This window comes from Dromaius novaehollandiae, chromosome 27, assembly GCF_036370855.1.
Source record: "Dromaius novaehollandiae isolate bDroNov1 chromosome 27, bDroNov1.hap1, whole genome shotgun sequence".
Classification (NCBI taxonomy): Eukaryota; Metazoa; Chordata; class Aves; order Casuariiformes; family Dromaiidae; genus Dromaius; species Dromaius novaehollandiae.
Window position 1 is genome coordinate 3167242 of NC_088124.1, and position 13275 is coordinate 3180516.

Here is a 13275-nt window from a genome sequence, read left to right on the forward strand (position 1 = left end):
TCGCCGGCGCCAGAGCAAACACGGCGCGGGGATAAAGCGGGGGCGCGGGCGGCGGCGGCGTGCCCACCATGGCGCGAGCGCTGCTGCTCTGCCTGCTGCTCGTGGCCTCGGCCCTGGCCTCGCCGCTCGCCTCGGAGCAGGGGCTCATCTTCAACCTGGTAGGACCTCGGCGGCCCGGCGGCCCCAACGGCCCCGGGGGGGTTGCAAGGGGGTGGCGGGCGCCGTTCGCCAGGGCGGCGGGCGCTCGCCGGGGTTTGAAGGCGGCAGGGGAGGTGTGACCCCCCCCCCACCGCCTCGCAGGACACGGAGGAGCTCTGCCTGCAGAGCATCCAGTGCAAGAGCGGCTGCTGCTACCGGAGCAGCGCCCTCAGCCTGGCCCGCTGCATGCCCAAGGCGGCCGAGACCCAGGAGTGCTCCCCCCAGGTACGCGGCCCCCCGGGCTGCTCCACGGCGCGGGGTCGGGGGGGGGACGGGGGGGCCGCCCCACGCGCTCTGCCCTGCCTGCCTCCCCCCGCAGAGCATCTACAGCGTCTACTACAAGTGTCCCTGCGAGAGCGGCCTCACCTGCGACGCCGACGGCAGCCTGCTGGGCGCCATCACCAACACCAACTTCGGCGTCTGCAAGGACCCCGGGGATGCGGAGCAGCGCCGCTGACCCCCCCGTGCCCCCCCCAGCCGCCCTCTCGCGGCGGGGCCAGTAAAAAGCATCTGCGGCCGAGCGGCGTTTGCTTTATCGCCCGCGCGGGGAAGCCCTAGGGAACGCTCTCGGCATCGGCGTCGGCGTCGGCGTTGGCGTCGACGTTGGCGTTGGCGTCGGCGTCGGCGTCGGCGTCCTCCTTGGCGAGCTGCAGGCTGAGGCTGGCCCTGCAGGCCTGCAGCTGCACCTCCTCCTCGGGGTGCACGAAGAGGGCCAGGAGGCGGTCGGCCAGGCGCGAGGCCTCGCCGAAGAGCGCCCGGTGCAGCGAGCGGGCCCCGCAGCGGCGGCGGGCGGCCCGGCCCGCGGGGCTCAGGCAGCCCTCGCCGAGCACCTCCAGCAGCACCAGCGCCTCGAAGAGGAGGCCGCCGGGCCGCGAGGGGTGCAGCAAGCTCAGGAAGTCGGGCTGCACCTGGGGAAAGGGGGCGGCGCTGGGATCCCCTTAACTCTGCCCCTCGGGGGGGCCACCCGGGACCCCCCCCCCAGTACCTGGCAGCTGAGGATGTCGTAGAGGAGCTCTTCCTTCCGGGCCATCTTGATGAGCAGCTTGAGCACCTGCACCTGCGGGAGGCAGCCGGGGGCGGTGGGCCGGGACCCGAACCCCCCTCGGCGGTGGCCGTGGCGGGGCCGGACGCCGCGGGCTACCTGGGCCCCGGCGGTGCCGCTCTGCAGGAGGTGCAGGAGGGCCGGGGCGGCGCGGCGCAGCGGCGGGTGCGCGTGCTCAGGCAGGGGCAGCCCGTTGAGCAGCCGCAGCCCGGCCACGTGCGTCTCCGCGTCCCACGTGGAGGTCACCAGCTCCAGCACCTTGGGGACGTACTCCTGCACGGGGGGGGCGGACAGCCGAGGTGGGGGGGGGGGGGCTCAGCCGTGGGGGACCCGCGCGCCGCCCCCACCCCGGCGCCCCGAACCTGCCTGGATTTGGACCCTGAACTTGGGGATGGCGGAGAAGGCCTTGAGGGCGTTGAGCGCCTGGACGCGCACCTCCCGCTCCCCGTCGCCCAGGCAGGAGGCCACGGGGCGCAGGTCCTCGTCGGCGCAGGCGGCGGCCTGCGGCGGGCGAGAGGGGCCGGGGTGAGGGCGGCGGGGGCGGCGCGGGGGGGCCACGGGGGCGCGGGGCCGCCCCGCCGCGGGCCTCACCTCGGCCTGCAGCAGGTAGACGCAGCGGGCGACGCCGTTGAGGAGCAGGGCGCGGGCGCCGCCGTCCTGCCGCCGTGACAGGGCGGCCAGCAGCTCCCGCAGCTCCCGCGAGTCCCCTGCGCCCGGGGGCTGCGTGGCCAGGCCTGCGCGAGCCGGGCTCAGCGCCGGGGGGGCACCGAGGCCCGGCCGGGGGCGGGGGGGGACACACACGGCGGGATGGACTCACGGGCGATGCTGAGGGGCTCGGCGTCGCCGGGGGGGCTGCTGAGCCCCGCCTGGATGGTCTTGTAGAGCAGGTAGACGGCTCCGGCGCCCGTGGCCACGCTCAGCACGTAGCGGCCCGTCCACCTCTCCCAGCACGCCGCCATCCTGCTGCCACCCCCCCCGCCCCGGGCCCCCCCCCCGGCTTTGTGACCTCAGGGCCGGCACAGCAGGGCCGGGGCGGGGGGGGATGCATTAAATACACATAGGAAACGCCAGCCGAAAGCTCCCGGTGGGACCCCCCCGCCCGGGTGTGGATGCTGCGGGTGCTCCCGGCCCCCCCGGGGGCCATGGGACCAGCAGAGGGCAGCCGCGCCGTGGCCGCCGCCACCGGTGTCCCCCCCCCCCCCGGCCCCGGGGACCCCCCCGGCGGTGGCTCGGCCTTGGGAGCCCCCAAGCCAGGGTTTCCCCCCCCAGCCTGGAGGGGCCCCTGGGGTCCTCAGCCTCTGCCCCCCACCTTGTTATTTATAAGGGGGATTTTTGGAGGGGTGCGGGAATGGGGGGGAAACGGGGGTTTTGGGGGGCTGAGCACCCACTGGCTGTGTCAGTCCAGCCCAGCACGATGCAACCCCCCCCCCCCAGCACCTGGGGAGGAAAAGCCACAGCGAGGAGGAGGAGGAGGGAGGCCGAAGAGCCGCGGCGGAGGCCCAAGCGGTCACCTCACACCGCCGCAACCCCCCCCTCCGCCCCATTGCAACCCCCCCTCCGCCCCATTGCAACCCCCCCCGTGCACGCCGCCGGCAGCACCCGTGGGTGCCGGGCCGGGGGGGGGGCACGGCGGCGGCGGCGAGGCCCAGCGTGCCCTGGCGCGGGGCTCCCCGGAGGCCGCCGGCGCCGTCCCCCCCCCGCGGCCGCGCTGTTTGGGACGCGAGGGTACAGGATGTTCTGTTCTCGCTCCGCTCCCGGCCGCCCGCCTCCCTCTCTCCTCCTCCCCCCTTTCCTGCCGCCCGTGGCCTTCACCTCCTCTTCCCGCGCCGCCTTTAACCCTTCTCCCGCTGCCGCCCCAGGGCCGGCGGCGCTTTTTAATTTCCCCCCTTTAATTTAGCCTGATTCCCACCCCGCTGCACCCCGCGGAGTATCCCGGCTCCGCGAAACCCCCGGGAAGGGCGAAACGCGGTGCCGTCGCTCCCAGGCAGCGGGATGCTGCGCCGCGGGATGCAGCCCCGGCTTGGGGGGTTTCCCCCCAAATCCCGGCCCGGGTTACGCGGGAAGAGGCCTGGGGATGGAGCTGGCTGCCTGTCGCCGTGCGGCGCTTTCTTTGGAGGAAAAGCAACCTTTCGAGCAAAAAAGAAGGAAAAAAAAAGCGGTGAAACGCTCTCGGGGTTTTTTTTTGCTCCGAGCCAAAACCAAGTGCTGGTGACTCAGCCCAGATGGGAGAGCAGGGCCCCCCCCACGCCGCTTCGGTGCTGCTAAACCGGGTTATGGGGGGGGACATCGTTTGGGGGGCTTCGCGGCGCGGGATCCCCCGAGGATGCTGCGCCGAGCCGCGGGAAAGCCCGGCCGGCTGAGGACTGCGCAGCTCGTGTCAGCAGTGGGCAGCCGTGCTGACGCTTCCCGGCCGCCGCAGGGAGGGGAAAAGCAGCAAACCGCTCTGGCAAACCCCCTCCTTGCAAACCAACCCCCCCCAGCTGGGGCCAAACCCCGGGGCCGCTTCCCGCCGGAGCATCCCGGCGCCTCCGGGCGGGCCGTGCCGAGCCGAGCCGGTCCCTGCCGCCGCGGCGGAGGTTGGTACAGTTTGTTACGTCCAGGCCGGAATGTACTTTGTGCTAAAAGTGGCCCGAGTCCAGCTCTGCAAAGCGGGACTTTATTTAGACGCCGTGCTCCAGCCCCGCTGCATCCTGCCGCCGCTCGCTGGGGGGGCTCATCCCCCCCCCCCCCCCCCCGCCACAGTGGGGAGCTGAGATTTCCCGGCGCCCGTTCCTGCGCTTCATCACCCAAGCGGGGTGTCCGTGGGGCCCGGACCCCGCTCCGGCCCCCGGCGCCGGGATCAGCCGCCCGGCGCGACGGGTTTAACTCGGAGCCCGCGGACGGCTGCCAAGAGAAGATAAAAAAAACCCAACAACAGAAGAAAACCTGTTTCCTTTGATCTCCCACGTGCTCAGCGATTCACCGATGCGGCTTTCCGATTCGAAGCCAGGCGGGAGGCACTGCTCTTCCCTCCTCTCTCGCTTGTTTAAGGCAGATTAACTGGGGTTATTTTTAGGGAAAGGCACGGATGAATAAAAATATCCCCCTTTCTGCGTTTTGCTCTCCAGGTGCCGGGGGCCGCGGGGCTCTCGCGGGGTTCAGCGGGGGCCGCCGGGCGCTCGGGGCGGCCGGAGGGGTCCGGGCACCGGCGGGACAAGTGCGGCCAGCTGCACGGCCGGGGAACAACCCGTCCCCCTGGCAGCGGCCGCAAAGCTCCCGAGATTATTTATGGGTCTGCTGGCTCCGGAGGAGCAGGTTTGCTCCGAGCTTGTGTTACAGGCCTCGGCGGCCGGGGCTGGGGCGGCTGCCGGCCCCGGGGACATTCGGGACCCCCGAGTGATGCACGGGGGGATACAGCATTTTGCAAGGTGCCTCGGCAAGGGTTTCGCCCCGGACGTGCCGCTGCGCTGTTTTTGCGGAGCGTTTTTTTCCCTGCGGCTCCGGCAGCACCCCGGGCTTGGCAGAGCATCTCCCGAACGCTCCTTGCCGCAGCGTCCAAACGCCGCATGGAGAAAACGCTCCCTGGATCAAATGTGCCATGCATGCAATGCTCCAAGGATAAAACACTCCAGGGATACGCTATTCCATGGATAAAAGGCTCCATGGATAAATGCTCCGTGGATAAATGCTCCATGGAATAAACTGCTCCATGGGTAAAATGTGCCATGGGTAAGTGCTCCAAGGATAAAATGCTCCATGGATAAAATGCAAAGCACATCCCCACCCCATTCCCTCATCCTGGGGTCTGCACATTCCCATCCCATTCAAAACGCCTCCGCGTTTGCCTCCGGAGCACCCAGCGCTGCTGCAGGATCCGGCGCACCGAAGGTCCCGGCCGCGGCGGCCGTGAGTGGCGGCTCAGGCCATCACTGGGGCGTCAGGGCTGGGGTGCCCTCGCACAGCGCCGGGGCTGTGGGACCCAGGCACGGAGAGGGGGTGAAGCGAGGACTTTCCTGGCTTTTGGAAGTTTATGTCAGGCTTTAATGCACGTGTGTTTTCTATTTTTTGTTTTTTTAATTGAATTTCCCTTTTTATGCGGCTGCAAAATTAGGAAGGGGGGGCGGGTTTGCAGCACACCTCTGCCCCGGCGGCGAGGCGGGCAGGAGCATCACGGGGCCTCGAAAGGCCACTTAGAAAATAAAACTACTCGCCAAGTATTTTGCTTTTTTTTTTTTCTTTTTCCTAAACAAACAAATCGGCCGTTTCTGTGGCGCGAGGGCAAACCAGCGTGGCCCCCCCGGCCCCCCCCCGGCTGCTCGCTCCAGGCTTGGCGCTACCGGCCGGGGCCGCGCGGCGAAGCTGCCAGCCCGGGGACCGCGCGCTCGCAAAGCCGCAACGTTTATTTGCTAAGTGGAAATTTAAAGCGCTGCGAGGCAGCGCCGGAAACGTTTAAAAGCCGACGGCCGCGTCGGGCTGCCGGGCCGCTGCCTCCTCTTCCTCCCCGGCGCGATGTCCCCGCGCTCTTCGTTGCTTTGCCCCCTCGGCTCCGCCGCTGCCATCGTCCGAAAGCCCAGAAGCGGCGATAGGATATTCGCTTAAAATGCGTTTTCTTTTTCCTAAGCTCGAGCGGTATTTTGACGCCGCTCTTAGAGAAAATCTTATCTGTTTTACACCGAATAGTGACATTTTTTGCTTGTCCCAGCGGTCGAGGTGTCCTCGCAAAGAGCGCCTTTCTGTCCCTGGCCTTTAGGCATGGGAGCACGCTTATTTTTCTAGCGTGGTTTTAACCCTAATAACCCCCGGGGCATTGCCCACCCCCCCGGGGCATTGCACGGGGCTGGGGTCCCCGGGGCATTGCACGGGGCTGGGGTCCCCGGGGGACACTGCAAGGACCCGCAGCAGCCCTGGGGACACTGCAAGGGGCCGAGGTGCCCCCGGGTGCTGCGTGGGGCCGCGGTGCCCCTGAGGCTTTGCACGGGCTTGGTTGATCCTGGGGGCACTGGATGGGGCCAGGATGCCGGGGGGGCCATTGCATGGGGCGGGAGCCTCCCCCTATCCCTGGGCATTGCATGGAGCTCCCCGGGGCATTGCACGGGGCTGTCCCCCCCCCGACCCCCGGGCATTGCACGGACCCCCCCGGGGCATTGCACGGCGCCGCCCCCCCCACCCCCGGCATTGCACGGCGCCCCCGGGCCTCGCCCGCCCCCGGGCATCGCGCGGGCCGCCCGGCGCTGGGGTCGCTTTGCCGCCGCTGCCCGGCAAGTGCGCGGGGCGGGGCGGGCCGGCAGGGGGCGGGCCGGCGCGCGGGAGAGGGGGGCGGGGAAACCTCCTCATTTGCATATCGCCGCTACTCGAGCCAATGAAGAGGCGCTGCGGGCGCCGTCGGTCGGGACGGGCAGGCAGGGCGACCAATGGGACGCGGGGAAGGGGGCGGGGCGCAGCGGCCGGGGAGACTCGGGCCGGCGCGGGCGCGCGGTGCCACTTGGAGCCGGGCGGCGCAGCGGAGCGTGAGCGGCTGCGGCGGGGCAGGTAGGGCCGCCGGGGGGGCCCGTGTGGGGCTGGGGGGCTCTGCGTGGGGCTGGGAGGGGGCTGCATGGGCCCTGCGTGGGGCTGGGGGGGTTGTGGGGGTCTCTGTGAGGCTGGGAGGGCTCTGTGTGGGGCCGGGGGGCGTCCCTGTGGGGCCGGGGGGGCCCTGTGCGGGTCTGTTGAAGCTGGGAGGCCCTGTGTGGGGCTGGATAGGGCTGGGGGGGCCTGTGTGGGGCTGGGAGGGGAGCTAGGTATGGGTCTGGGGGGGCCGTGTGTTGGTCTGTGTGGGGCTGGTGGGGGGGGCCGTATGGGTCTGGAGGGCCCTATGTGGCCCTGCATGGAGCTGGGGGGGGCCTATATGGGTCTGCATGGGGCTGGCAGAGGGGCCCTCTATGGGTCTGGTGGAGCTCTGTATGGGGCTGGCAGGGGGGTGTCTGCATGGGTTTGTATGGGGCTGGTGGGGGGGAAAGGCATGTATGGGGCTGGGGAGGCATGTATGGGGCTGGGGGGTGTCTGTATGGGTTTGTATGGGGCTGGTGGGGGGGAAAGGCATGTATGGGGCTGGGGGGGTGTCTGTATGGGTTTGTATGGGGCTGGGGGGGGAAGGCATGTATGGGGCTGGGGGGGCATGTATGGGGCTGGGGGGGGTGTCTGTATGGGTTTGTATGGGGCTGGGGGGGGCCTGTATGGGTCTGCATAGGGCTGGTGGGGCAGGGCCCTATATGGGTCCATATGAGGCTGGGGGGGGGGCTGCCTGTGTCTGCAGCTCCCTGGGGCTGGGGGGGTCTGTGTGGGGCTGGGGGGTGCCAGGCCTGCGCGGGAGGCTCCCCGAGGCCACGCTGTGGGAGCCCGTGGCCTTGCCGCGCTTCGTCGCCAGCGCTTAGCGAAAAAGTTCAATTTTCCTCTTTGCTCCCCGCGTGGAATTCCACTTGTTTCCGAAATCGCGCGGCGTCTTCGCGCCGGGTGACCGCGACCCTCGCTGCGGGCGACCCGGCGTCTTTTGCCACCGTGTCGTTCTGCAAAACGCGCTAAAATTGGAGTCGATGCCCCTTAGTTTGCGCTGATGGGGTAGTACCCAAGCGAGGTTGCTCTTTCCCTCAGTTACGAAGGCACAGAGTTGGCATAAAATGAGGTTCCTGCGCTTGGTTACTACTGTTTTCTCTAATAACATCAACCAAAAATATCATATAGGGTGTAGACATAAATATATAGTTTCATTTGGAGTAATTGTAGCAGATTGCCCAAGTTAAATGGGATTTTTGTTGTTTTTTTCCTCTCTCAGCTCCCACTCTTTTCTCCCTCCTCTTAATAGACAGAATAGCTCTTTCAAAGCTACTATTTTCTAGCATGTAAATGCATATTCAGATAAGTGTATTGTTTTCACAAAAGAGTATTTTACGTGATGAGCTGGGAGAGCTTTTGAAGGATAAATTCGCCAGTCATGCATCGCGGCTCTGCGTGCTGAGCTCCGGCGGAGGCTCCGGCGCTGCAGTCAAGTTTCTGTCTTCGCTGTGAAATTGTGCATGTTAAACAAACAGGGCTTTGCTACGGTCGGTTAATGCTGCAGATGAGGCTGGTGAGCTGCTATTTCGTGGAATTTCCTTCCATCAGACAAGTGTATTGAACCTAAGTTTATATTAAAAAAAAAATCCCCCCTGCGTCCCCCCCCCCCCCCCCCCCAAAAAACAACCAAGAGTTGATACTTTAGTATTTTAAAGGTAATGCTTGTTTAAATGCTAGCTCTCTGTAACGAGCCGTTAAGCTGGATTCGGGACATCTGTTGGGGGACCAAATCTGTGCTAGAAACTGGGATTACAAGTAAAAAGTGGAAAGCACAAATTGTTCTTTCCTGCAAAATGTGTCGGAGCCACGTTGCTTCTCCTTTTTCCTCGCCCTGCCCCGTGAATACACAGAAGGGGAAGAAAGCAAATTAAATCTGTTAGATGGAGCTTTTATCTGGCTTTTATCGGCAGTTTACAGAGGTGCAATAGGCTTTGACCAAACTAAGGTTTTTCTAATCAGAATATTAACCAAGGATTTGCCTTCAACTTTGAAGCTGTTGAACGTTGTAGTTTGTAGTCTGAAATGCATAGATTGTTATCTCCAACTTTGTGTTGTATCAATGGGATAAAACTTGCTTGAGGGGGTGTAAACACCAGTGCGGTGAGGAAATGCTTGCTGCAGTTTGCGAAGGGTTAACTAGGAGTAACGGGGTTGAGTGAAAATAACTTTTCTGCGGTGCTAAGAGCTTTACAGAGCAAAGATGTACTGCTAGCGCTTGGCCCTGCGGAGTAACGTTATATAGGACATGATGAATGAGGACAGTAACATCTGAGAAGCAGGAGGATGAAGGCAGAAAAGGATGAGATGTTACAGTAAAACTGCGTGTTCAGGGTTGCCGCAGGTCATCTTGTGCTTCGCGGTGTGCTTGCAAAATGAGTGGAGCCTTTCTGCAATAAGAGGAGAAGTGTTGCTGGTATGGGGGAAACTGGGGGAAACCGGGAGCAATCTGCTCTCCTTTCTGCTCCCAAATCGTGTTATTTGGGGGAAATAACTTAAACACCCCATCTCATAATTATCTGTGAAATGGGGATCAATATCCCATTCTCTGGGATTCTCGTAACAGTAAGTTGAACCAAAAATGTTGTTTGGCTGAGCAAATCTGTAAATCCCCGTTTACAAATGCCCCTGTTTTTGGCTCTTTGCAATGCTGCAAAACGCCCAAGGTTTTGTGCCTGGAGGCACCGTTCCTGCGCTGAGGAGGACGCGGGCCCCAAAGCAGGCGGGAGCGCGCGGCCCGAGGCCCTTCGGCAGCCGGGAAAAGGCGAGAAAGGGCGGCTGGGAAGGTGCGTGTTGCTCCCCTGCCGGGAGAGACATGGGAGCAGGGGTCCTCCCGAAGGAGGGGTTTTTAGGAGAGCGGCACCTTCGTTGGAGGAAGGCTGCGGGATGGGTCCTGGACGAGTTAAGCAAGCGGTGCTCGGACTGGGGAGAACGCGTGATGGCATGAAAAAAGCAGATTTCTGGGGAACTGGTGCAGAAGTTATCACTTCTGCTGAAACTCCCTCGGGGGGAGGGACTCGCGCGTGACCTGCGGTTTTGGGCAGAAGGGGACGAAAGGACGGGTGTGCAGGGGGAAGGTGCCTCCCGAGGTCTCTGCAGCGTGTCTGTGAGCGGGTCCTGGTGCTGGAGGGGGTCTCGGAGGCCCCTTGGGGCTCATCCCCCAAACCAGGAGCGGAGGGATTTGGAAAGACGTGGGCTACTAGCGATGCCCATGCCGCTGCCAGCCTTAGCAGAGGCATTGGCTGGGCACGGCTAGAAGCCGAGAAGTTGCTTTTTCCGTGGGGAAATGCACAAAAAGGAAGATGTTTTGGGACGGGGAGAATTACCACTGAGTTTCCCCAAGGTCCTTTGGATACTGCTTAGTGCCGTCTACGTACAGCAGCTTGCGAAATACATAGCAACTGCCTCCCCCCCTTTATGTTTTTTAAACTAAGGACAGGGAATCCCAGCTTCCCAGGTCTGCACAGTACGTATCCGAATTATTTCAAGGTCCTTTCCCAGTGCTATTAGCATCTCTCCCACTGAGACGAGCTTAAAAAATAAGGACAATTCCCAAGAAAAAGACTTTTAAGCTGGAGGAGACTATAGCGGGTGAATAAGGGCTGCCAGCAAGGAGATTTCTAGAAAGCCTGAACCAAGCAGTGTTGTTCAAGAACATCAGTACCTTGCTGTGTCATTAGGTGGGTTTTAATTACAGGCTTGCAAAAGACACTGTGTACCAGGTGGGGTGAGAAGGAGAAAGTTTGCTGTAAGGCTTGATTGGAGATAGTCAGTATTAAGATTTCTGTCAGTCTTGCAAGTCATCTGGTTGCAGCTCCTCGTATTGATGTTCCTGGCTGAGCAGAGAAAGTACCTTAATAAAGTGCTTGGAGAATAATTAACTCTGCTGGGTGAGGTTAGGGAGAAAGAGTTGCATTTTGTTAACGTTTTTACCTAAATGGGATTATTTTTAGTGCTGTCGGAGGACCTGGATGTTTTATGGCAGTTGAACTTTGGTAAGCCGTGTGCTGGAAGTTACTCCGTTTGCTTTGGAGCTAAACCCTTCCAGAAATGTCTCGTGGAGCATGTTTTTGTGTTTCATTGACGTGTCTTATAAATGTGTGAGAGGGGACTGAAATTTGAATGGCGCTGGGTGGTTCCTGCTGCGCGGGGATGCGGCCGCCGTCGGGAGGAGGAAAGGCAGATAAACATGTTTCAAAAGCATCCCTGGAGGTTGCGCAATGTGGTGTGTAAATCTTTAATCTCCTGCTCCCTGGATCCCTTGGTCAGTGTTTGGAAAACAGCGTCGAATGCTATCCAGAAAGGAGCAGGCATGATTTAAAATTGCAGTCCCTGGGAATAATTTACCAGCGGTGAAACGGGACGGATATTATTTACTTGCAGTGGGCTTCACACTTAGCAGCGCTCGGTGCTTTTTCCCCACTGACTCTATTGAGATGCCAGATTACTGTGATGTAAAATAACAGCTTCAAGGTCTGCCTCTGAATTTAGCTACGCTGCACGCAGTGCATGTTTTGAAGTTGGAAAAACCCCCCTGCGCCGGCCGCGAGCCCCTCCGTAGCGAGCGGCTGTTCGGACTGGGAACGTTTCGGAGAGAGCTGGGGCGAGGACTTTGCAAAAACTTTTTTCTTTCTTTTTCAAAAGCAGGCTGTTATTTAAATTGGGGCATAATGACTTTTCCTGGCTAAAACTTTGTGCATTTATACCTACCTCTTGAGGGAGCTGCAGAGCTCTAACCTCCATATATCATTCGCATCAGTGGGAAATAATAAATTACTTAGCTAGTTCTTTTTTTTAAGGCTATATATTCGTGGGTGTGAATTGGTAATGAGTGTTGTAATGTATGAGTTGCTAATATAAATTTTGTCATATAGCTGACGAGCTTTTTCCATAATCGGTAATTGGGGTTGAAATAAGTATTTCTGCTTTTGCAAATGACTGTGTTTGAAAACTGGGGAAATAGTGAAGTAGTAAAGTAACCATCAACAGCTAAGAGGTGGGCTGATGAGAGACTGCAATTAAATCATCTCCTGGCTGAGATGTTCTGTGTTCATAAATAGTATTATTGCTTTTAGAAAATGAGCCTAATTAAAAATAATCCCATTTCAAGTACTTTTGATTTATGTTAGATTTTGTCATTTACTGAAATAAAACCGACTCGAGGAAGCCCTGTCTCGTTTTGTTTGCAAATAATATTTCTGGATTGCTACCTCGTTCCCAGGACGTAGGGCTCGAAGCGCCGTCGCGGAGGTCTCGGCTAATAGTACTGGCAGGTACCTTCCCGCTGGCTTATTTGTGGATCGGAAGGGGAAAACGAACTTGCTTGCTTTTTCCAGCTCTGGATCTTAACTCTGGAAGAGCCGCTCTGAAGAGAGCCGGTGTAATGGGAGGAAAAGGGGGGGGGAAATGTTCTGTCTGCGTCTCCAGAAGACGCGATGCCTGTCAAGAAAAATTGGTGTTAGCACTCTATTAAATGAGCGCTTAGCCAGAAACACCAGCTTGCTCAGTGGTTTGACATTCACTATATTCTGTCAGCATGTTATGTTAGCTTAACTTTTGTTTTTTATTTAATGTGTTTTTTTTTTTTTGAAGTTGCATAAAGCTCACACTTCGGTGTACATTATGGTAACTTGACATTAAAATGGAATTCTGTTTAAAGCAAAGTGTTGTTTTTTTTCCTTTCCAAATACAGCTTTTCAGTGATACCTTGTTGAACGTGTAGGTACCGTGTCACCTCCCCTGCTCCAGCTGGGCACGCGGGTGCCGTCAGCCTGCGCCTTGCACCCGTTTCCACCCCTCTCGGCGGGTGGCAGGCAGGGAAAGGGGTCGCCCGAAAAGCCGGGCGTTGACGGGGAGTCAGTCCTGCGGCCGCCTTGCCAGCCTTCCGAAAGCGCTCCCGAGATCCGGGGGGATGAGCTCCCGGGGGCTGGGAACATCTGCGAGCTCTTCTGGCCGGACTCCCAGTGCCACCTCCCTTTTTCCAGGCTGGGCTCCTCCTGCGTTCGGAGGAAACTGAGTTGCCGCTTGTGGCATTTCCTTGTCCTCTCCAAGGAAACCTGATTTGGCCCTGGAGCAGGCTTGTGTTTCGAAACACGCCAGGAACTGCTGTTTGCCTTAATGCAAAGGGCTTATGTACCATTTACGCCCCTGTGGCTTAAGGAGGTCTCGACCGCCTGGGTATTTCGGGGGCTGCCCCGTCGTGGTGTCTGGGGCTTGCGCATGGGATTATGACCAGTTAAATACAGCATTTCTAATATAATGAGCATACAGGCAACTTGCTGCTCGAATCCCTGCTTAGTTAGGCCCGTGAAGAGCTCGAGGATTTTGCAGGGTTGGGTGGCTGGCGGTGGTGCTGCTGGTTGCAGGTGTGGCAGGCTGAGGGGTTGGAGGGACTGCCATGGTCCAGCCTCATATGACTGAAAATACACTCATTTGTTGTAGATAGCCCTAAACCTTGTTTGCAGACATTG

The 13275-nt window shown here is 60.6% G+C and overlaps 3 protein-coding genes across 4 annotated transcripts in view; 2 read left to right on the top strand and 1 right to left on the bottom strand.

Moving 5' to 3' along the window:
• On the top strand, positions 1 to 716 carry CLPS (colipase). The gene is made up of 3 exons (XM_026111886.2): positions 1 to 158; positions 301 to 423; positions 518 to 716. Exons 1-3 carry the CDS (start codon positions 69 to 71, stop codon positions 653 to 655), a joined length of 351 nt encoding a protein of 116 aa, XP_025967671.1. The 5' UTR covers positions 1 to 68; the 3' UTR covers positions 656 to 716.
• A 36-nt stretch (positions 717 to 752) lies between these two features.
• ARMC12 (armadillo repeat containing 12) lies at positions 753 to 5446 on the bottom strand. Its single transcript, XM_064498110.1, is given in 5 exon segments — positions 753 to 1106; positions 1184 to 1513; positions 1607 to 1741; positions 1832 to 2001; positions 2004 to 5446. Coding segments are annotated over 5 exon segments (1185 nt in total). The 5' UTR covers positions 2200 to 5446.
• Positions 5447 to 6617: 1171 nt separating this feature from the next.
• The window catches only part of FKBP5 (FKBP prolyl isomerase 5), a 34590-nt gene continuing 27932 nt past the window's right edge, over positions 6618 to 13275 (top strand). Inside the window, exon 1 of one of the 2 annotated variants that reach the window (XM_064498273.1) lies at positions 6618 to 6748. The gene's annotated coding sequence lies outside the window, so the exon portion shown is untranslated. The remainder of the gene's footprint in view (positions 6749 to 13275) is intronic. The other variant, XM_064498274.1, reaches the window with a different exon arrangement.